This window comes from Scardinius erythrophthalmus (genome assembly GCF_964197995.2).
Source record: "Scardinius erythrophthalmus genome assembly, chromosome: 13".
NCBI lineage: Eukaryota > Metazoa > Chordata > Actinopteri > Cypriniformes > Leuciscidae > Scardinius > Scardinius erythrophthalmus.
The window spans coordinates 10,294,840-10,320,150 of record NC_138233.1 but is presented as its reverse complement, the minus strand read 5'-3'; the positions used below and the strand labels follow the sequence as shown (position 1 = coordinate 10,320,150).

Below are 25,311 nucleotides of genomic sequence, written 5' to 3'. Positions count from 1 at the left end.
ATATAGTATTTATTCATGTTTTTTAATGTTACAGGTAGTTAATAAAAATACAGCTGTTCTTTTTTTGTTCATGTTAGTTCACAGTGCATTAACTAATGTTAACAAATACAACCTTTCATTTAAATAGCATATTAGTAAATGGTGAAATTAATATTAACTAAGATTAATAAATGCTGAAGAAGTATTGTTAATTATCAGTTAATGTTAACTAAGGTAGTTAACTAATGCTAATTAATGAACCTTATTGTAGTGTTACCAAAGACACCTTTCAACAATTCTTAAATCGAAATTTGAACATTGATTGTACTTGTTGAACTATTAAAAAAATATATATAACAGATAATACTTCAATGAGTATTTTAATAATTTCCGCAGGTCTACCACTTAATGGTGCTCTCACATAATGCGGGAAATTCCACCACAAACATTGATTCACTTTAGCATGTAGATTGTATGAGTAGCCTAAATTAATCCACACAGATTATAAAATCAAATCAATCATTTTAAAACTCTCCAAGACGCAATTTCACAAACCGCGTGAGTGTTCAGCGGTGCTGCGTCTTCTCTTTTTCTGTTTTTCAAAATGCACTGGACAAGGCAAGCGTCGAAACTACACTTTCGCGTTTAGGAGTCGGGACATGACGGAATTGTCAGTTGCACAATCAGGCCAGCATTGCATCGTAACTAAAGTTGATAATTTTCACTTCTTTTTAAGTCTTATCAGTTTAAACATTCAAGCTTAGAGAGTTTATGGCATCGGGAGGGGCGGATGTGCACAAGACAAAATTAGAGCGTTCTTTCAAAACAGAACATGGCAAAATAATCGTTTTTACTCGATTGTACTATTTTGGTGATCGTTGGGAGTCGAAATCGAAATTCAATTAATTGCACAGCCCTAAAATGAATACAAAATAAATATACAAATAAAGTTTTTGGGTAGGTCTAACAGTGTTCAGAAATACTACAGAAACTGAATAAAGTAATCAAATGTAAAATAACACTGATAGACTTTTAGTCCTGACTAAATTAAATACATAGGCTATTAATTCTGATTCCTTACAATTAAAGCTATCTTTTGTTGTTTTGACGACAACATTAATGACAGACACATATGGCTGCTGTCACTTTTAGAGCTAGTGCACGGATCCATTACTGTTTCATTATTCTGTCTGTCACACTGTCAGCGTTTTATGCTTAAGATTAAATGGACATCGATTGTGTTTGCGAGTATACTGCCAAGACCAAAATTTTGACACTGTTCTGCGTGTTTTTTCCTGTTAAAGTGAAATAATCGCGAAAAATAACTTTTGTTAGCCGCCCTGATGGGATAAGAGAGTTTTGTTAGAGAGCCCTGATGGGATAAGAGAGTACTCAGTCTACTCGGAGTACAGGATAGTTTAAAATCACTTGAATGTTTAAACTGATAAGACTGGTAAGACTTCACAAGATCCCAACTCCTAAACTCGAGAGTCTAGTATCGTCGCCTGCAGGGCTTGATGCTTGCCTTGTGCAAGCCATTTTGAGAGAGAGAGAGAAGACGCAGCACCACTGAATCTCTCATGCTGTTTGTGAAATTACGTCTCGCAGAAAGTTTTAAAATGATTGATTTGATTTTATAATCTGTGTTGATTAATTTACTCGTACAATCTACATGCTAAAGTGAATCAATGTTTGTGGGGGAATTTCCCGCATTATAAGTGGGAGACCTGCAGGAATTATTAAAATTATGCGCAATACCCGCAATCCCACACCAAAATTCGAGCCCTGTGTTTACTGGGTTTGTGTGGCTGGGTTGTCACTAAAGAGCCTCTGTAGCGTGTTCGTGTTGTCTTGGACTGCATTATCATTGTCAATTAATAGAGGCAGAATTTAATCAAATAACGGACAATAATTCACTGCATTTCAGAAGGTGGCTTTAGAAGTAATTGCATCATCAGATGTTGAGTTATGTCTTCTTCCACATTGGGAAATTATCATTTCCTTGACCTTGCTGCTCTTGCATCATGAGGGCTACGAAAGAACAAATTAAAACTAATTATGAGACTTTGTGTATAAATCTCTTTCTGTAGGAGAATCCATGAAGATGGCCTCAGGAGAGTTTGCAGAGGATCCCTGTTCTTCAGTTAAGAGAGGCAATATGGTCCGTGCTGCACGTGCCCTTCTTTCTGCTGTCACTCATCTTCTTGTACTGGCGGACATGGCTGATGTGTACCAGCTTCTGCTTCAGCTCAAACTGGTGAGACACATGCATACATTTTTACTCCTTGAAGAATTGTTTGACCTAAAAGTGAAACAAAATATCATTGTTTTCTCAATCTCACATACACTACTGTTTAAAAGTTTAGTTTCAGTATGCTTTTTTTTATAAAGAATTTAATATTTTTATTCTGCAAGGATGTAGTGTTTATATACTAGAATTTCTAACTTCGATACGATACCTTGAAAAATATCGATATTCGATACCATTTTCAATACCACAGAGAAAAAAACTGCCACAATATTAAGGGGGTATTTTTATTTATTTAAAGCTAAATATAACAAGTCTAGAACGTGACAATGAGGTATTTTTTACATGAACAAAAATGTCCTGAGGTATTACACTTGTTCAAAAGCATAAATGCTGGTTAATACATTAACGTTATTTGATGAACCGATTTAAATGCAATGCATCACACACGAAAACAATGCTCACTGGATTGACATGAAGTCAAGTCACCTTTATTTATATAGTGCTTTTAACAATACAGATTGTCAAAGCACTTAACAGTATCAAATTGGAGGATAGAGTGTCAGTAATATATGATAAGATTAAACATTCAATTTTCAATTAAAGACATTTCATTATTGAATTCAGAGATGTCATTGTCTAGCTCAGTTTAGTTTAATTAGTATCTGTGTAATCAAATTGATAATCGTTAATGAAGGCAAATTGCAGAATTAAATAATTTTTTGAATAGTTAAATAAGCACAAGTTAATTTTTAGGGCTGACTTCTAATAGTCGAGGATTCGAGGATTCGATTCGGAGAGGTCTGATTCGACTATGAACCTCATAGTCGAATACATGGGCGTCAGTTTGGTTTGAAATGTGCTGGGGACAGAGACGCATTCACATTTTCAGAAGGGCTGGGTACCATTTTTATTTTATTTTTTTCAGGTCATGTTTTGAAAGACGATGTCCTGTAGCTTACTAATGTAAATAAATAAAAATGTATTCAAAAATCTGCTTCACATTTTCAGCAGGGCTGCGGAGCGGCTGTGAGTTGACTCCACACGGTTCTCATGTGCGTTAAAAGCTTTACATGGTTTAATGTACCTAAACAATGATTACCAAATTCCCCTCTCATGTTGCTCCACATAACCACTTAAAATGATAAAAAAAATCGAACCCAGAGTCCAATTATTATGGACGTTATCTGATATTAAGCGTTTCTGCTTCACATTTTCAGCAGGGCAGCGGAGCGGCTGTGAGTTGACTCCACGCGGTTCTCATGGGCGTGAAAAAGCTTTACGTGATTTAATGTACCTAAACAACCATCACCAAATTTCTCTCTCATATTGCTCCTCATGTTTATGAAATGTTATGATATATGTGTGATATATATGTGTTTTTTAGCTCTTTTGTTTGAAATGGAAAAATCTAGCTGCTATCTAAAAAAAAAAAAAAAAAAAAAAAAGGTTCGACTATCAGTCGACTACGGCAAAATCTAACGAATCAGATTCGACTATGAAAATCCTTAGTTGAAAACAGCCCTATTAATTTTACCATCACACAGAACGAGCAGTGCGCTGCATTTATGTTGCTAGGCAACCACTGAAACAGCTGTCCTGTCAATCAAGTAAACGTGAAATCAGCCTTTTATTAACTTTATTTACTTTCTGTTAACATTGTGGTCGTTACGGTTCGTTAAGCTTCTGGTAACCCGCGAGAGCACCACAAGTTTATCCTCCATCGCACTCTCCGGGCGTTCATGCAACTAGCTTTCATCACTAAAACGGAAGACCCGCCTTTCCATTCAGTCGACTGGACAGTGGAAAAAAAACGCGATGACGTCGAGTTGGCTTTTTTTTCAACTTCAAAAACGCGAGGCGCAGCTGGCGCATAAACAGCGCGCAGAACGCTCGCTGCCATAGGAAACCAATTGTAAGTAGGTGCCTCTCACTGCAAAAAACGCGTCAGGTGTGATCGGCCCCATTCACTTTTGCTATTTAACCAGAGCGAATGAGACGAGTGCGCGTGTGGTGTTTGTCAACGCGCCTTTGGAGAGAAGTGAAAGTGACAGCTCGGCTAGTATCGGTGTATCGATACTTCAGGAAATTAGTATTGGGTACGGTTCAGATATTTCAGTATCGATATTTATCGAAATATCAATATTTTTGACAACACTACAAGGATGTATTAAATCGCTCAAAAGTGATAGTAAAGACATTTATAATGATATAATCAATTTCTGTTTCAAATAAATGCTGTCCTTTTTAAAATTCGAAGCTCCGATGCGGAAAATATTAACGAAATCGCAGAATCCAGTCACAAATGGAACTTGCTGTATTTCTTTTTATAGCCCCCTTCATTATCTCTAGCCCTCGTCAGTCTCTGATTCTGAGGAAAAAGCTAAAGCCGAAGGGAGTACCATAGGGAACTGGCTTTGGTCCAGAAGGCTGAGTAAAGGATAAACAAAGACACCCGAGTTTTGTCCTATTTACCCCCTTCATCATCTGTGCTGGTGTCAGTAGTTTTATTGCCCTCAGGCTTTATTGCCTAACTCTTATTGAACTTCCTCCAGCTGTAATTACATGCACAGCAAACACTGTTACTGTGTGTGAATAAAAACACTTCATATAAAAAAGAAAACGCTGCATGTTGCAAGCCTTACTGTAGCCTTCACTTTGTCTCATACGCCTAGATTTTAAATTAGATTTGTTTGCATTTAGTCTATATGTTGTTGGTACAAACTAGATTACATTCACTTTCTGTTTCTGCAAGCAACATGTTATTGAATCGCACTGTGTAGTCCTTTATGCACTGTAGAGAGGTCTTCTCACGTTTGTGAATTAATTTGACCATGCTGGCAGGGCTGTGAAAAACATCCCTCTGAGATTTCATTGGAAATGTATGATAAAGGTGGATTATATATTTATATATATTTTTTTTTAGTGTTACAATTAGATTTTTATTGCAGTGTTTCTCACGTAAGGTTTGCGATGGATGTATGTGCAAGTAGAAGCAGAAGCCTTCTTGTAAAAGAGTAGGCGCTGTTTTTCTTCATTGAATTGTTCTGTAAGTTCAGCTTGAATGATCAAATGAAGCTTTTTGAGTATGCTTGTGTGACCATGAAATTATTTCTTTTGTCTTATTTTGACTAATGTACTAATGATTTGTCTAATGCATTTTGTTGAATTAATTAGAATAAACTATGAAAGGGGAAATCATGATAGAGTTGCACATTATTATTTGCCATTTTTCTTTCGCTTTTACTGTTGTGGTTGAATGAGGTGCAGTGATCACAAATTGAATGTAGGGGGCATTTTCTGGCTCACTGGTTATGTCACTAATCATTTTTTCTGTACAATAATTTCATATTGATGCCTGCCAGTCCTTTCTGTTCTCTTTTAATAAATATTCATGTCACCTAAAGGACCTTAAAATAGTTTTATGATGAGTAACGAATACAAAGCCTGCAGGGTAAACATATATATGAATTTCAGATGTCACACTTAATATATGGTCTAAAATGAAAATGAGACATTAAGGCTTCTTTTCTTTAACGGCATGTTGTACTTGACTCCACAGGTGGAGGAGAGCCTGGTGAAGGTGCGTAATGCCGGCACTGAGCAGGACCTGGGTATTCAGTACAAAGCTCTGAAACCGGAGGTGGACAGACTGAATGTGATGGCGGCCAAGAGGCAGCAGGTAAAATGCAGCCACTCCTTGCACCCAATGTTAAGAGATCTAATTTCATTCAGATGTACTAGGGCTGTGTATCACTAAAAATCTGGCAGTATGATACATATAACGATACGGGAGATCTAATAAAAAAAAACTGTCAAAAGTACACACCACCATATGCATAAAACATGAGCAAAAAAACTATTTAATTGCAGCTGATACTGATTACCATTTTGTCATCATTCAAGTTTTTTATAACTAATAATAAACTCTTTCTGTTGAATGTCAGTTTTTTATTTTCTTCCCCAAATAAGTAATACCACAGACGTTATTTACAGTAATACTGTAGATTGTTTTAAAGGGGACCTATTGTTCAAAATTCACTTTTACATGACAAATCCACCCAGTGCTTTTTTCTTTTTAAAATCCCCATTGATCATAAGCACTGTGTCAGAACAAGCCGTTCGCAGATTCAGGCCCCTCCCACAACTGTTGACGGACACTGCCATTTTAGCATAGACCCGCCCTGACTGAGCTGTACACACTCCGCCATTGTTTCGACACCAGAGCAGGTGTAGACAAGAACTTCTTAGCAATTGAGGATGTTGTTGGATATAAGAATGAACACAGCAGTCGTCATTTACTCCCGACATCTGAGCTGCTGGAGGACACAGTGGATTACTTTTGTTTTTGAAGGGAATGCGCCCCCCCCCAGTATAGTATAGTATAGTATAATATAATATAATTTTTTTTATATTAAACCAGCTTTAAAGGTTCACAGTTTTTATATTACTGAAAGTGTGCATAGTCCTCTTTTTTTATTTAATACTGTAAAGCTGCTTGCTTTAAAGCAATTTATTGTAGAAAGTGCTATAGAAATAAACATGACGTGACTGGAGTGCTGAATTGCTGAGCTTGTGCGAACATATCCACATCGCTATGATCAGATGCTTTCTTAATTGTTTTCTCACTGCAGTCCTTTTTTTTGTTATTAAGAGGAAAGTGTACAGTACATATTTATATAATCTAAGTGAGCTTAGATTCAATGCGTTTCCAGAGTATTATTTTTTAGTGTGGCTTATTTTGCAAACAGCATGACTCTTGTCGATCTAATTAGTGGTTTCTTTAGAGTGGAAGCAGTGGTCCACACTTTCAGCTCTGAACAATGCGGCAGGAGCTGGTTGAATTCTATCATCTTGTGAGCTGGGTTTGCTAATGCTAACGCTAGTGATGCACCCTTGCGCTTCTCTCCGTCACAGTTCATGTTCTGAGATAACACTGCTATCTAGCGGTCTGGTTTAAACCGAACACAAAGCCACTGACAAATACACAAATATTTGTAGAAGTAAACAAATACACATTGATACAGTGTTATTGAGAAATCTATACAGTATCGCCAAACATAATGTGATATTTACGTGTATTGATATTTTCTTACACCCCTAGGATATACTGACTTTAAATATCATCACTTCCTCCGCCCACATGTGGAACAAGGAGCTATGTAGCTCTGGTTGACGATTTTAGGCGTATAACCACCAGTGTTTTGAATAACGGCGTTTAAAAGAACGGCGTTAGGTAACGACGTTATTTTTTCAGTAACGGGGTAATCTAACTAATTACTTTTCACGTCGTTACAATGCCGTTAACATTACTGGACGTTAAGTGCGGTGCGTTACTATGCATTGATTGAATAAACTCTATTCTCTGATAAACTGTAATCCGAACGCACCCCTGGCTCGCACAGCTAGTGAGGAGGTGGGTTAATAACGAGGTAAGCGATTATGATTGGCTAAGGCAGAGTCATGTCTTTCATGGTAGCCAATCAGAGCCAGTGTTTTTACACAAATGCCAGCACACGCGCCACACACACACACACACAAGCTAAACAGAGATTTGATGAAGCAGCAGAGATGGCAAGTCAGGAGCAATCCGATGAAAAGTTGGCATTTTCAAGGTGGAGATATACTACTTCAAATTCATTGAGGTCAAACAAAGGCAAGAACTAGGGGTGGAACAGTACATGTATTCGTATTGAACCGAAACGGTGGGCATCACGGTTCGGTGCATACATTTACACGGAGAATACACGGTATAAAAATAAATAAAACTCGTGTGCAAATTAATTAATGTAATGCGGAACTACTGTTAGATACGCGGGTTCTTTTTCTGTAGCCCCGCCTTAGCTCTGAACATGGCTCTGGAGCAGGCTGCGATGTAAAGATTGGAATGCTGGAATAGAGAGAGAGAGAGGAATGGGCGTGATCGAAAAGTCGCAAAGTGTTTACATTTGTGTGTGTGTGCGAGGCGCGGACGCGATCGAACAGTAAAAACATACTCCGTAATTTTGTTTATACAGGACATTCAAACTGCAAAGTGTTTCCAACTTTGACATAGCAACTTTTTTTGTTTTTAACAGTAACGCAAATAGTTACTTTCCCTGGTAACGAGTTACTTTTATTATAGAGTAATTCAGTTACTAACTCAGTTACTTTTTGGAACAAGTAGTGAGTAACTATAACTAATTACTTTTTTAAAGTAACGTTCCCAACACTGATAACCACAATCAATCATCTTAGTACCGGTCTGGGAGGGGGAAGCACGAGTGGATTGGAGCAGTTAGAGTGACAAAATGCATTTAAATGAAATGAATTGGGTCTTTGGGATTTTTTGGGGATTCTTTTGGGCTTATCAGGTTAAGCGGTAGTCGACAGTGATGGATTTCAGGATGAATTTTCCAGGTGAGCTCACTCGTTAATAGAATGAACAGTGTTTCTCTATTTGAGAGAGATTATAGTATCTTGACAATGCTAATTATTTCTCAGTTTGAATATAGTTTAGCTGTTCATTTTATTTATTCAGTGTGATTTCCCCTCTCATGCTACACTGAGCAAGTTTAAAGTTTTGTGAATCATGTGTGCTGCGATACAACACTTTCACTTGCGTTTTGGGACAGCTGACGGAAAGCTCACTTGCCCACATCTTTTCAAACCTTGCCTATTCAAACATCCAAGCGATTTTATATCATTCAGTAGTATATGGGAGCTCTTCATTCATACCAACATACCAATTGCAGATCTGTGGCAATAGATTTGTTGGTCTTTCTTTTTTTTTTTCTCATTCCGGTGACTTCCCAGACTCTATACAAGCCTGCCATAAAGTGGTTTTTTTGGGGCTGAAACTTGTGTACTGACAGACAGCAATTTGTGTCAACACTGTACACTGACTTTAAGTATGGGGCAACAACAGCAACACTTTAGAGATTAGAGGGCGTTCACGCAGGACGCTTTCCCTTTTCAAACAGCTAGACAGAGTGTGAATGGAGCAGGACATTTATTTTTGACAACTTGACACAATGTCTTAAAAATGTGGCACTAAAGGCATGAAATGCTAAAAATAAAAAGTCCATCTAACTAATTTTTACGTAAACCGAGAATTCAAAATGACCAAAACACCTAATGTCTCCATTTAATGGAAGTGGTCATTTCAATGCTTCTGATTTGCCAAACTGTACGTTCATGATCTGATTATGAGCATGTGTTGGCCTTTGGGGGGTGCTTTGCTCTTTCAGAGTGCTTCAGTGTCCTTAATATGACAGGGCTGTAGCATCACCCCTAATTCTTCTCCTTCCCCCTCTTTGTATGACAGGAGCTCAAGGACGTCCATCACAAAGACCAAATGGCAGCAGCTCGCGGCGTCCTTCAGAGGAATGTTCCCATGCTGTACACAGCTTCACGTGCCTGCCTGCAGCATCCAGACGTGGCCGCGTACAAGGCCAACCGGGACCTCATCTACAAGCAGCTGCAGCACGCTGTCTCCGGCATATCTAATGCAGCCCAGGCTACCAGCAGCGAGGACTCTGGCTTCTCCCAGCCTGCAGGTGGAGGAGAGCTAGCCTACGCCCTCAACAACTTTGATGTAAGTCCATGGGCCATTGGATTTCACATTTTTGGGCCATTTTCTCTGATCCAGGCAGAAATAGCCAGCTAATAAGTGGTATCAGTGGAGAATTGTCATTCAGCATCACAACTGAGGCTAAACTGAGAATTAGCCTCCCTCTAATTGAAGGGATTGTGCTCTGTAAGCGTTGTCATTTAGGAAAAAAAATATTGCCCATTGCGTTGGGACAGTGAAGTACTTTTCTCAAAGACAAAAGGGTAGAATAACAGTGAAAGTTGTGCACTTTTTAGTGAGGGTGCCAGAAGACTGCTCGATAGAGCTTATTATGGGTTATAGATTGTAAAATATTTCGAATTCAAGGAAAAGGTTGCATTGAAGTGTTATGAAACTTTGAGTCCTTTGCAGACTTTAGGCATGGCTTAACTTTTTTAAATATCCTTTAATTGCTGAATCAGTAATTCATCCACCAATGTTTGCCATTGAATTTAACATATTGGCTACAGAAAGGTCAGGCTTTGGCTTAAAATGCATTGGTTTAAAATGCTTGATTTTGAAAATATTGGTAAACTTTTACTCTTGTGTAAAAAGCACACAGTTATTTTGTAGCGAGTGATGAAGAGGAGCATATTTGTGAGTAGGATCAAACAGCAGTTGCATCACCCTCTGCAGCTGCTCCACACAGTTTTATCAACAAAAGCGCGGGAGCAGGAAGTTGTTGACAAATCCGGTGTGTGATTGAACTGTGTCGAGGAGACCGTAATCCACGATTCAATCAGATTATATTTGTATGTCCAAACAAAGCTGAGCTACTGACCTCGGAGAGTCTTTCACAAGTTTGAACTTTTGTTGCAGTGTTGAGTCAGGTCAGCACCAAAAGCTTATGGGAAATATCATGCTGATTTAAATGTCTAAGCAATGCACTTATTTCCTTATGTGACTTGTATTAAATAATTCAGATCAGAGTCTCTAAATATAATTTGAGGTTAAGGGTAGCAAGTGATCATTAGCTATCCTTCATTTATTTGCCCTTTGAACGGTTAGTCTCCTTCCAGAATAGGATGCGAACCATTAGTCTAACTGTTTTTGGTCTGTTGCACTCAACATTTTAAACAATCAGTTGGTGAAATAATAAATTCAAATGATTTGCATGAACTGAAATGTTGCCATAGAGATATTGTAAAAGGGGGAAAAAAAAAAGTAGGATCCAATGGCACCAGCAGTGTTTGAGCACTGGGTGTCCACATTTCTTTTGAATTTGTTTGTGTCTAGCAAATGCAACCTGTACTCTTAAGTAATGGATAGTTTGTTCCTGATGGACAGGGTGGGAAATTAACGTTTTTCCTCCACTTGCCACATTGATTGCTAAATGCAGAATTTTACCAGTTCAATTAGTGATGCACGGCAATGGTTAAACTAATTTTTGAGCAAAATAATCATTAACAATTATAGTGATCGACCGATATATCGGTCGGCCGATAAATCGGGCCGATATTTGCGGGTTTGACGTGTATCGGCATCGGCATCGGCCGATACGCGGCTGTTGCGTTCGCCGATAGTTTTTTCCCGGCATTATTTACAGACAGGCGTCCGCAGGCAGCTCTGTGTTGCTGGAGACGCTGCAGTTCACGCGCAGCCCATGCACTGCCCCTCCCACACTAGCAGAGTGCTGAAAGCCTCTTCAAGACAACGGCAAGTTTTAAACTTTCAAAGCATCTTTTAACTGTTTGACTTAGCTGAAATATTGCCATACCCTTTAAAAGTGGAAACACGTTGCTTTATATGTGCGTGCAACTAAGCAAGTTTGTGGGTCCAAATGGAAAACGCGAATGCCTCATCTATAAAACTGCTTGTCATTGTATTTAAGGAGCTGCAAATAGCTAAGTTTGAGGCTATCCATATGCATATGGCAGCTGTTACGAACACTGGTCATAAGATTAAATAATGCCGGCGTTGTTTCGTGATATTTGTGGGAGTTTTATTCAGCGACCACCTGGCTGAGGTTTGGACGTGTGCTCATAAAAGAAGCGACGCGGTTGCCACACGCATGCGATGCAGCGCGCTCGTTTGTCCAGGCGCTTCTATGCCGTGGTGAGATGGAAACAAATACATTTTTTAGGGCCTGTTCACATCGCGTCTTTTGCGCGCTCAAGTTCGTTATTTCAAATGTAGGCGCGCGGTATGCGCGTTCATAATGGAAGCGACGCGCTTGTTTTTTCCAAGCGCGTCCGCGCCGCATCGAGATAAAAACATCTCAACTTTTCAGAATGCCGCATCCGTGGTGGAATAATACGACAGCATCGAAAACTCGGCCGAACAGCTGATCATAGCTGGACAGGGCGGGTTTTTATTTCTCATCTCCATAAATATATGTAGTCGTAAAGGGCAGGAAATAAATTAATCCTTCCTCCATGTCATCATGGAGAGCGCAGTTCATGGCTGCATAGCAAAGACAGACGTTTATTATGCTGCTTGCTTGTTGCTACTGTGTGCAATAGTGTAATTATTTTATTCATGCTTAAATATTTATTTTCAGAATTTACTTAAAGAATTTGAATTATGCTTAAATATTTATTTTCAGTAATTTTAGCACTGAACTTTTTTTTACTTGTTCTACCTCACATGTTTTTAATATTTGTCAAATATTGTTTTTTTTTTTTTAAGTTCAATAAATGTTCCTTTTTTAAATTGAGACTTGTAACGTTTGTTATCATCATTGTGTCATTTTTATGATTTAAATTGAGTGAGCAAAAGCAGTATCGGCTCCAAATATCGGCCCAAGAAAATCGGCAGCCCGTATCGGTCATCGGCTAAGGCTGATGAAAAAAAATCAGTATCGGCATCGGCACTAAAAAATCCATATCGGTCGATCCCTAAACAATTACAATTATCAATAACGATTAATATCCAGTTTTTCTAAAAAATAAGATACACACACACACACAGACACACAGACACACACACAGGCGCATATATTACATAGTATTATAATTTACTTTTATTATATAATATCAATAGGCATGAGGTAATAAAGGCCATTTCATATTTCACTTCACCTAATTGACCTGTAGGTGGTGCATGACTTTAACCAACTAAGATGGCTTTATCAAATGGAAAATCAATACAAAAACCGTGGCTACTAATCTTAATTCCAAATGTTAAATTTTTACTTTCTAATGTAGCACAGAGGTTGCCTAAGTGCATTTATTCACCAACCTTGATAGCAATAAATGTGGATGAGATTCATGTTTGGATTTAATACAGTTTGTCACAGATTTTTCAATGAAAAGAAATTTCACTCGCAAATTTAGTAGCAGCAAATCGCAGACACGGCCTCATGGAGAAACACAAACTGGCTGTATGACACTTGCATTCGAGCAGAATTTCACAATTGACTTTGCTAAATTTCAAGTTTGTCTGTGCTGTCAGATCATCAGTGCTTTTTTGCAGCACAGAGAGAGTGTGCGCATGGTTACCAGGTTGGAAAGATTAAGTAAAACACTAGACAGAAATTGTGTCCTTTTAAGAGAAAAGCTCCGTTTGGGGGATTTATTCTCTTGTCATCTGGAAACCCCAAGCAGAAAAGATAGCAGAGGCTTGTTACAATGCAAGATAACGGAAATGTCAGATAGTCAAAGCGTTTTCAGGACAAATAAGCAGCGAGCCAATATTGCGTTGTGCTAGGTTTCCTTTCCTCCTCCTCTGTTTTAATGCTTTGAAAAAAAAAAAAAAAAAAAAAAAAAAGATAAATATATAGAAGTAAATATAATTTTTCTATTTTATAATCAATACTATTTGCTGGCTAAAACCAATTAGGTGCCTTTATCAATATGATTTATACCTGAATTTGGCTACTAGTGGGTGTTTTTTTCCCTTCTGATGGACAACAAAAATAAACCTCTTACAACTCTGCTGATCTCTGTGCAATTTGATTATATCTGTAGTTTTTGGGTTGACTGAAGCAGGTGCCTCTAATGAAGCTTGAAGTCGCTAGAGGAGTGTTTACAAACAGTGTTGCTCTTGATGTGCAGAATATACTTTTTTAAAATTTTATTTGCTGCTTTGAAATGGATGCTTTCCGTCATGAAATAATGATGAGAGAAGGCTTTGAGCTTAGCACAGCACTTAATTTAATTTTTAACATTGCTAATTAGAGCATGTCTATTAGTCATATCCACAATTCTTTTATGATTTATCATATACCTTTGTCTGGGCTGCACGTCTCAAAATATAATGTTAAGGTGATGCATCTCCTGTTAAATTTGCAAAAATCAGTCACTGCAGGTATTTCTCTGTCTCTTGTGGCAAGAGGGTTTGTTCATCAAATTCCCTTTGCCTCGATCAGCTGTTGAAAGATTTCTCGTACAAAGGAGTCAGGAGTAGCGTCGCCCTGCTAAAGAGAGAACCAACACATCAGATCAAACCATGTCGTTCGTGTCTCTCACCATTTGATTTCGTTCCTTTTTTTTTTTTTTTTTTTTCTTTTGTTGCAAAAGTGCGTTCTCATCCTCAATTCTGGGGTCTTTTATTTTTGGAGTAATGGATTATTGTTTTGTTTTGACTTTAGAAAGCATTGATATTCCAAATCTGCTGTCTCTGGGGCTCACATGCTCCGTCACCTACAAGGCTTTTTATACATAGATGAGAAAATGGGTGGTCTCCTCAGTCTCTTAGGATGAAATCACCCATTTTTTTCATCTTTCCCCTTGACTGCAAATATATCTGGATGTTGATAGATTAATGCAGAGTTTGTTAGTCATCTGTAGGTGTAGTAGCATGAGTCAGTCTCTCTGTGTTCTTGCTCTTTTGCTCCTCCACCCATCATTCGTTCCCATTTTCCCTATTACACACTGCAATTATTATCAACAATGAACTGACATCCTTTTTTTTTTTTTTTTCTTCCTCTGACTGGATCCCTGAATGCATTGTCACTTTTGTCTATGGACTTCTCAACTGTATCTTTCATCTTTGTTTTACCCCCAGGGTTAGTTCCACAGCATTAGGTCTTTATTATTGGTGCTTGCCTGTAAGGTGAAGCACACTATTCTCAAATGCTTCTGCTGCTTCTTCCATACAAATGTCTGCATGTAACTCGTCCTGCACCTTTGTCGTAGACCCATGAATGAGGTGTCAAATTGTGCAGATTATTGAGGAGAGGTGTGTTATGACTTTTTATGCGATCTGGCATACGATGTTCGCACCAGGGGTGGGAGAAAAAATCGATGCATTTTGATTCTCTCTCCAACAATTCTGGATCGATTCTGAGCTTAGTTTTTAACCAGAGAAGTATGATGACGTAGCCTGGATGCCAGCCGAACTTAGCCCCGCCCACAAAATTTAAGGTCGGGAAATTCGGTCTGGACTTGATCCGCTGTGGAGCAACTATGCTCGAACCATAGCTGTTCGGACCAATCAAATTGTGCGATGATGGACAGATGATCAACAGTAACGTAATCATCCACGTCACCAAAGAACTATTGGGTTGAATTTGTTTACAACAAAGATGCTGCCATCACGTCTGTTATAGAAGATATCGGCAGCACATTCATTTTAAAAGAGGAACAGAGAACCGCGATCAAGGCATTTGTCGATCGGAAAGATGTTTTTGCCGCCCTTCCTGCGGGATTCGGCAAAAGTTTAATTTATCAGCTGGCCCCGATGGTCGCTAAGAAGATGGGGCGCAATGAAAACCCTGTGATCATTGTGGTTTCTCCGCTGCTCTGGTTGGTTGTAGGTAGGCCTGTCACGATTATGAAATTTGGCTGACGATTAATTGTCTAAAAAATAATTGCGGTTATGGCGATTAATTGTCAGTTTTAGGGCTTTGACGATTAATTGTCTGTGTTGGGGCTTTGGCGATTATGCCGATTAATTGTCTGTTTTAGGGCTTTGTGCTTCATTCATTAAATAATTGTGATAAATTTAATCCTTTGTAAGTTATCATTTTGCAGTGTAAGATTACAGTTAACACCTTTAAATATTAAATAAATATATTCAATAGCTATGACAATTTGTTTATTAAACTTAGTGAGTGTATAAATCAGCAGCAAAAAGTAATTTTTGAAAACATCTGCACAGTAATTGAATAAAATCTAAACATGTTAATAAAAACATGTGCACAAACCATGATAATATGATACGCTTCAAAACAGAGCGGAACAAAGCGCGTATGCACATCGCGGGTGCAGAATGATGTGCTTAATGCAACATGGAGTCACAGTGCGCAGCGCTGCACAAGTGCGCATTTAAAAGTTCACGGCACAAAGTGAAGAAATGTCGAGGCGAGGGCACAAATCCTAGTGTATATCAGTCCAACAGTTTATTGATCATTTGTTTCTTCACAGTTTTAAACTCCAGTTATTGCGCGTCTGATGCCCATTCATAGTCCTTGTGCTGTGTAGGCACACGGTAGCAAGCGAGTCGTTAAGAAACAGCAAAAAACTCCAAAATAAAGTCATTTTATGCAAATCCACAGCCCTTTATCTACAGATCAAGCATTATAACGTCAATGTCACATTGGAGAAAGTTTTACCGTGTATCCTGTCGTAACCGGACGACGCACGCTGTTTGAATGCTGAATGGAATGATTGACAGCTGCAGAGTTTGAATGCTGAACGGAATGATTGACAGCTGCAGACGAGTTTGTGAACTTTAATTTAACAATGTAAATATACTACTGTCCCTCACATTAAGCTATGGAATAGCTTCAGATGACTTTGAATATGTTGCTGGAAAACGTAATTAGTGCTTGTCTATTTATTTTGGTCCATGACTCCCCCTTGTGCCGTAGGCCTATAAAAGAGCGCAATAATCGCGGTTGTCTGAAACAATCGCGGTTAGATCAAATAATCGCGATCAGACGGTTATTTAATTATCGCGACAGGCCTACTTGTAGGTCTATCCAATTGAGTGCAGAGGAATTTTCTTACCTGGTTTGGTTGAAACACGCCCCATAATCACAGCCCAATGGAGCAGTATCAGACTCATATCCTGACTAGAATCTGAGTATGGCGACGTCAGGCTAGTGATGACGCTGCGTGCGTTTTAGAAACACCCATATTCTGCTTGCTTCCGCTTCCAATTACACACACACACACACACACACACACACACACACACACACACACACACACACACACACACACACACCCACACCCACACCCACACCCACACCCACACACCCACACCCACACCCACACACACACCACTCTAACAGTCCATGCAATTGATAAACTAATTACAAGCACATTCGCGGGCTTCATTGCACAGGATGGCGCTGTGAGAAACCCGGCACTTTGCTTGATGTTACGCTTGGTGTGTGCGGTCTCGCATGCCGGGATTTTCTTTACAAATTCCCTAGGAAGGCATATATGTCATTTGGAATTCAGTGGGCTTATATATTAAAAATATGAAACTCACTGACAGAAGGCTGCTTTCAATTTCAAATGCTCGTGCACTTTGTGAAGGGCGCTTGTGCATGCCGCTGTGTGACTCTAAGTGGTTAAATGTACTTGCATCTCAAAATGGTTTTATGACGCAAAATTAATGTAAACAGTCAGTTATGTCTTAAGGGAGTAAACGGACAGGACAAACTACATCTTACATTTCAAAAGATATCTGTGCATTAGTGTGAATGCAGCTTCTTCCGCTGTCTATGGTGTCATCTATAATAATGCCAGTAATAATAAACGGTAAAGCCGAGAAAGAGAAAAATCACTCACAGGTCTTGAATGGAAAATGTTCAGATGCTATTAAATACTGAAAGCGCTCTGTTTATTGTGTGTAATGTTTTTTTTATTCACTATTTGCTTTTATGTTTTGAAGCTAAATTAGTTTATATATTTAAAATTCTTAACATAGATTTGTTTGAATTTTTTAATTTGTAATAGGGCTGGGCGATATGGAGCAAAAAATATCTCGATATATTTTGCTATATCTCGGTATACGATATATATCTCGACTTTTACAGGAAAAATAACCCCCCAAAAACTACTGCAAAAACAAATATGCCAAATACCACAAAGTCTTTTTTTATTGACGTGCAAATAGGTAGGCTATTCATGTAGGAACAAAGTGCTTCTGCAACATTTAAAAAAAAAAATAATAATTTAACTGTAAAATAAAGGACGAAATAATACATATTGCACTATTTTTAATAAACCTGTATAGAAATATCATTACTAATTTTGGCAAAAAAAAAAAAAAAAAAAAAAAAAAAGCCATATCCCCCAAAAACTGCACAACTGTAGAGTAAAACATTCATTTAAAAAAAAAGTGATAAATGCACCTAAAATTTGACATGATTGTTACAAAATCACACTGTCTGGGGCCTCTGGGGAACTAAGAACAACTGCTAGCATAAAGTTTAAGGTAAAAATAACTGCCATTAAATTACAGTATCTTACTACTATGCAATTAGATAAACTGTTCATTCATTACATCACTTTACCTCTGTCTTTATCCACCTTTATCCTCTTCTCTTCTTTTTGGCACTGTATATAGCAGAATAGGTAACTTAGGCTAATGCTAATTTATAATGTGTCATGTAAATTCGGCCATCCGTCACAATCAGGAAACTTTCACCATGTCTAGACCTGGCGCGAGCTGCCAGGCCCGTTTCTGCAGGGGAGCATGTTAAGTGTGAGTGCGCCCTCAAACAAAAGCAATGCGGCGAGAGGCGACGCTACACAAAAAATTACCGCGCGCTGATTGCTGTTTCTGACGCACTTCAAGCACTCGCTGGGCGGGGAAAGATTGATGTGCCTGACCGGACTCGGGGGACTTCGTTGAATGAGACAACACGCGAGGGGAGGGGGAACAAAAGCAAGGAGGCGGAGGAGGGCGGGGGCGAGCACAGCACAGAGAAGGCAAACAAGCAAATTGGCGGAATCAGAATTAAATATAAACAATATATCGATATATACGATATGTCAAAATCCATATCGAGTTTAAAAAATATCTCGATATATCGTAAATATAGATATCGCCCACCCCCAATTTGTAATGATTTTAAAAAGTATTTATAATTACATATGTAATTTTTTTTTTTTTTGAAATTTTCAAGTTGGTAAACAACAAATAGTGCATCTAAGTATATCAAGAATCGTTTTGGAATCGGATCGGATCGTGAAGTGCCTAAAGATTCCCAGCCCTAGTTCGCACAGCGGGTGATAGTGATGCGCGGATCACGGTTATATCCGCGGACGCTGCAGACAATCCGCGGGTCAAGTAATAAAAAATAACATTCCAAAAACAAGCTGTAAGCTGTAACTTTTGTGTGTGTGTGATGCGCTTTCATTGTCTTCGTTTAAATCACACACTTTAATCATATTTATTGCTCCTAAAATAAGCTGTGTTAGAATGATTACCTCAAAATGTAGATCTATGTGCAGGTGCGATGTAGGCCTACTTAACATGTTGCTAGTCACATGCTAACACGATTAACTTGTTACCATGATGCTAACATTATTAGAGGTTGCTAACATGTTTTTAACAAGATGCTAATGTTTAACTATGTTAACATTAGTTAGGTAATCGCTGGCTCGTGAGCAAAAGCGAGAGATGCCAATTTAATAATTCAGATTAAATGTGTTGGCATCATGCTCGGAACATGTTAATTGTGTTAGCATGATGCTAGCATATTTTGAATTGAGGCAGTGGTTGTGCACGGCAAGCACCACTCACGTTTTCTGCAGAAAATGTACACGTCTAGCTGTCATTTGCTGTTCTCTTGTCCTTTTCCATTTGAGCTCAAAAGCATTAGGAAGTGATAATTTAATCATGTGAATCCAGACTGCAGGATGCACTGTGAGACAATTTAAAGCTGGCAACAAAATGATGTTCATAGATTTTTTTTTTTTTATCATTGCGTACGGTTCATCAGATTGAGTATCTGCGAGAGGTAATAAATCTGAGCTATTTTAAATGAATTAAGAGATTTCAAAATGATGCATTTGTCCTGACCCAAGTCTAACAATGTAACATGGTTAATTGTAAGTGAAGCAAATGTCCTGATTTTTCTTATTCTTAGCCAATCAATACTCAGCACAGAGCACGTTGAGATTTCTCACAACCTGCAGCTCTATCCGTACCTGCGGCTGCTAGAATTATCGGTACCCTCAGACCTCCATTATATTGATTGTGCTGTGCTGTACTATGTGATTGGCCCAGTTTTTACTCTTGACTTTGAATGCTGCTTTTCTAGGGATTCTGTATAGAGCTCATCTCGCCAGATCGATCAGCGCACAGTTGAATAATTACCTTTTCTTTTAATGACTTCCAGTGATGATAAAACCTCTCATAGTCATGTTTTAGCAGTTTTTAATGATTTAACATCAGCTAACCCTGTGTAGTCATTGCCTTGAATCAGTAATGACATTTGTTTCCGGACTGTTTTTATAATTATTGGATGTACTCTCACTGGTGAATCAAAACAGATGATTGGGGCAGTGGTTGCCAAACTAGTTCTGTTGTAGTTTCAGCGCTCTACTTACATGGAGGTAAGAGGAAAATAAAATGGCATTGAAATGTTTTGGAGTCAGTTACCTTTAGATATACGGTAAATTCATATAAACCCCCATCCCCCAATTCAATAGTTATATTTTTCTTCCTATATTTCAAGCATCACAAACAGTGAGCTTGCTGTGCCTGTTCCGTCTCTGGCCCGTTATTGTCCCATTTACAGACTTTGTAATATTTCCACACTTTACATTTTGGAAAATGATTGTAATGCAGTTAGTTCGGAATAGAGATTGGTCAAAATAGAACGAAAAACATTTCGATTTCGATTTATGCCTGGTCGACCGGTGCATTTTTAATAAAAAGTTTTGTAGCTGTTGTTTTGACTCATGTAACATTGTATTCTGATAAATAAGCCACCAAAATTTTAGATACAGGTGAAATTTCACAATTCTCAATTTTAATACAACAGCAAAAAATACTAACCTAACTAATAAAGTTCAAACATTATTGAAGACAGGTGAGTCTTCAATATTTAAATAAGTGAAATAGTCGGTAATAAAATAAGAACAATTAAACAAATTACAAGCAATACCTGAAATACAACAGACCAAAGATACAAATGAAATAAACAGTGCTTAATTTTTTTTTTTTTTTTTTTTAGGTAAGTCTAACTGTATTCGGGTACAGAAATTGAATAATTAAACATAAAATAAAACTGCACAGTCTCCTCTGTAAATAGATTACTTCTCGTTAAAGCTACAAAAGTTGCTCAGTCTAGAGCACAGAGTGAATATTATCAGGAGTATAACTGTCCTTTTCTTGCAGTTTGCGATGTATCTGCTGTCAGATCCAATACAGCTGACTGGATCATCTGTAAACAGTTTCATTACTAACTGTGCCTCCTTTACAAAACAATCTGTAGTCTCATTCTCCGAACAAACATATATCCTCAACTGTGATCATGACGGCAAAAAAAAAAAAACATTCACTTATTCCTTACACTGGTATCCTTCTGAAGTCTTCACAGAAATTAGCAAGTGAGCTGTTTGAACAGGGCGCATCAAAGTGAACATTCCTTTACTCTTCCCTTTTGCCCTCTCGTCGACAGACTCAAGTGCGTGGGGTATGTCAGAAACTGAATGCACATCTGTACTGTATTCAGTGTAGACTGTATCAGCAATTACAATGGGTTTTATTTACTTTTGATGCAACACTCGCATCAAGTGTAAGCCAGTGCCAGCCAAGTGACTGAAAGCCAGTGGGCGGGGCCTATGGTGCGATGATGTAAATCTATTCGTCAATGTCTTGCTCTGCAGGCAGGTAATTGTATTTGCCCATGTGACGTCACAAATCCAACTATCCAAACGAGCCTTTTTTGGAGCTTGAATAAATAAATTCTTTCTTTAAAATGAGGATGTTTTTTAGCTGGATGTATTTATAGTATAAAAACCTCTTTTTAAAATTCTGTTAAAAGATCAAGGCAAACTTGATCAAACTCATCATGACTCCTTTTACAACGTATATTGTGAAACAGCGTATACTTTATTAAACTATTAGTTAGGCTAGTCGTTTTTTCTGTGGTATCATATTACTGAAACTAATACTTTAATGTTCTTTATAAATGGAAAGCAAAGTTACATTTCTCTCACCGCACCATGCTACTTTGCAGATTAAAAAAAAATTCCGATCCATGACTCAAATTGTAATAATATTTGAACCGTGAGGTTTGTGATCCGTTGCTACACTACATATGGTATTTTTTGCGACGTGCCAATGAGACTTGGTCATTGATTGTTAATGGTGCAGACACCTTTGTATATTAAAACTGTTCAAGCTGGAGATGTAGCTGCTCTATTCTTAGTAGTAGCTGTTTCAGGACACTAGACATCCTCACAAAGGAGAGGCGGTCCTCTTCCCAACCAGATGCCATCTGTTTAAATGGCAAGAAAAAAAGTGGGCGTGAGTGCGTGCGCACACATGAGATGGGGAATGCTCGATACCTCAGATCATGTGTGTCTTTAATTTCCTGGTGACTGTGCAGAAACTACAGCACACATGCACATTTTTTCCACATCACTTCTTGCTGCTTAATTTGAAGCTGGAGCAACTTTGCAGTGAGTCAGAGTGGCTTGTTGCCATGCCAACCTGACACGCAAGCAAAGGAGGTCAAATGAGATGAGGCTAATAAAATCATATTCTTACAACTAAATTGTTGAATATTTTACTGTGTATATGACATCAGATGAAGGGATTATGTTTTTTGAAGACTGATCCGCCTGCTGCTGTTGTCCATTTTCTTTCTTCCTAGGTAGCCATAGCTTTTCTGGCACATTAGTGACTCTTGTCATCACTTTAATTGCACCAGACGTTGACAAGTTTAGTCTTTGAGAGGGGGAGTGTGATGTCCCCAAGTGAATGTACCCAGCAGAGGGTATGTAGGGACATCTAAAATGTCATCCTGGCTCAAAAAGGAAAAATTGCAATGATTTATATGCACAACTGCATTTTGTTGCCCTAGGCTAAATTGCGATTACTCTGCTGTTTAGCCTTAAAGATGCTCTTTTACTAACTACAGTGTTTACCAAAGCAGTTCTCTCCGTTGAAAACTCGACTCGAGATTTACACGGTCCAAGTCTGTGATCTTACATAATGTGCAGTTAAGCTTGATTTTTGTCCCCACTTGTTTAACTTTTTTTTCCTGTTCGGCCCTAGTGGATGGTACAAATGGTTTTTAAGATGCCGTCTGTTACATAGAGTTGATTTAAAAGGCAGCTGAAGTGCACAGGCAAGCTAATGCAGCCTCTGATTGAGCAAAACCCGTTGGCCTGAAATTGCATCAGGAGCCCCAGACCATCATCTCAGATCTTGTGAATTATTGATTCGTCCAGTTAATGAATATCACAGCTTGTGCCTCAGCGTCCAGGGAGATAGATTCCAAAATCCTGTTCAGGCCGCACAGCCAATAATGGCACCCGTTTAACTCTTGTGAAGTTGGACATTTGGTATGTGAAAACATAAATCTCACTTTTTTCCCCATCTCATTTTGCAAAGAAATGTTGAATGGCAGTATTTTAGAGCATACGATTTTTAAAAGTAGAGGGAGCAAGACAGGAAGATTGAGCACTTTTTTCAGTATTAATGTTCTATTCTCTGTGTTTCTCTCCCCCTGCAGAAGCAGATCATCGTGGACCCACTGAATTTCAGTGAGGAGAGATTCCGGCCTTCTCTCGAGGAGCGTCTGGAGAGCATCATAAGTGGCGCCGCCCTCATGGCCGATTCCTCCTGCACGCGTGACGACCGGCGCGAGCGAATCGTGGCTGAATGCAACTCTGTGCGGCAGGCGCTGCAGGATCTGCTCTCCGAGTACATGGGCAATGTAGGTGCACGTCAAATACTATTTTTCCTTCTCGTTTGCTGCTTTTCCCCTTCTGCAGTCCCACATTCCTAAATGATGACGGCAAGTACCCACCTGCTACCAGAGACAGACGGTCTCCTGCAGGGAAGGAGAGGGTAGTTTTATTTCAGGGACAGTGCACACATCACGTTCGCCTGGCGGTGTTGTATAAAGACCTTCAGTCTCAACACAATTTGTCCTGTGCCGTCTGGCTTTTGAAGAGAGGGGTTCAGTGCACACAAGCCCCCTGCTGTGCTACTGATCTGTGCATTGAATTGTTTGACTGCTGTTGTTTTCAAATAATTCTCTTTGTTTGCTCACCAGTATTGGTTTTATTTGTTTTCTCGAATCTTCATTTAATTTGTTTTCTTCATTTATTATCTTGCAGTAACAGATTCATTTTTTTCCCGCTGAAAGTCCTGAGTAGTTTAAAGAAATATTGGTTGAGAGCAACCGCTTTACACCCCTGCGGCATGCAGCTCAGTTGGTGATATGATATGCTTGTGGTCCAGTTGGTAAATTAAGAACTTGTAAGTTCTTTGACACATTTGGTCTGTATTTGCCCCACACAGAGAGAAAATTGGCCACTTTTAGGCCAAGCTGGTGTGGAGTGTTTTATAATTGAAAAACAAACAAATGCAATCATGTTTGTAAATGTAACTTCAATTCCCCACTTTACGCCTACCTCATTTCTCAGAATCCACCTCAGGCTGATTTATTCCTCTGATTTCTTACACGCATTGAATGTCTTGCCTTGTACCATCAATGTTTGTCTGCCCCCCCCTCTACATTCTCTCTATGGCAGATATTTTTTGCAACCAACCTCTTTCACCATCTTAATTTTTAAATGGTGTAGCTTTTTTCTTTCCAACCAGCCAATTAAATTTTGTGGTGATGCATTTCGTTGAAAATGACTACAAATCGATCGCTTTCTAAACATCTAGGAAAGCTCATAATCTGTATTGCAAAGAGTTTTTCATGCTTGATGGCCCTTTTAAAAGTTAAAATAAGCTCTACACCCCAAGCACTCGGGAACATAATTTTTCTGTCACACGTTAATAGTGCTGTGTGGGCAGCCAAAATGGTGTTGTGCCACAAACCGCTGAAGATGATGTTTGGGGAGGCGATGTCTCACAGGTGTCAGTGACTATTTATGTCAGTCTTACAAAACGTCAGCAAGCAGCAGGTCCTCGGCTCTGTCTGGAAACACGGCGATGTTCTCGGCAACCTGAGCTGACGCTCTCCAGATGGCTCATTGCTGGTTCTGTGTTACTCCAGACCAGGATTGTGAGCGAGTACCTCTGTCATTATCGTCCATTTTTAACTCTGCGGCGTGAGAGCCTGAAAATGGCTGTCTGATAACATCTAGCAAAGGGTTTGGCATGGATAAGGTACAACAAGCATTCAATAAAAGTCAAATTACACATTCGATTTCCAGTGCCATTTCAAGTGATCCTTATAAAGAGTGCTCATGCCTGGAATGGAAAAATCATACCAGATGGATTCCAGCAGTGATAGTAATCACTAATATTCAGCTATCTGTGTAATAAGCTTGCCATGTCATCCCATATTAGCTGTGTTACCATGACTACATGAGAAATGCTAATATAATTGGACAGGACCTGTTAAAGCAACCTCATCTTATGTATAGAATTTATGTCCCTGCAAAGATAA

General features: G+C 38.7%; 1 protein-coding gene across 1 annotated transcript in view; it reads left to right on the top strand.

Moving 5' to 3' along the window:
* The window catches only part of ctnna1 (catenin (cadherin-associated protein), alpha 1), a 141,708-nt gene that overhangs the window by 13,493 nt on the left and 102,904 nt on the right, over window positions 1-25,311 (top strand). Inside the window, exons 4-7 of the mRNA XM_081383345.1 lie at window positions 2,070-2,236; window positions 5,790-5,909; window positions 9,534-9,803; window positions 23,416-23,619. Of these exons, the coding sequence (XP_081239471.1) occupies window positions 2,070-2,236; window positions 5,790-5,909; window positions 9,534-9,803; window positions 23,416-23,619 (761 nt within the window). The remainder of the gene's footprint in view (window positions 1-2,069; window positions 2,237-5,789; window positions 5,910-9,533; window positions 9,804-23,415; window positions 23,620-25,311) is intronic.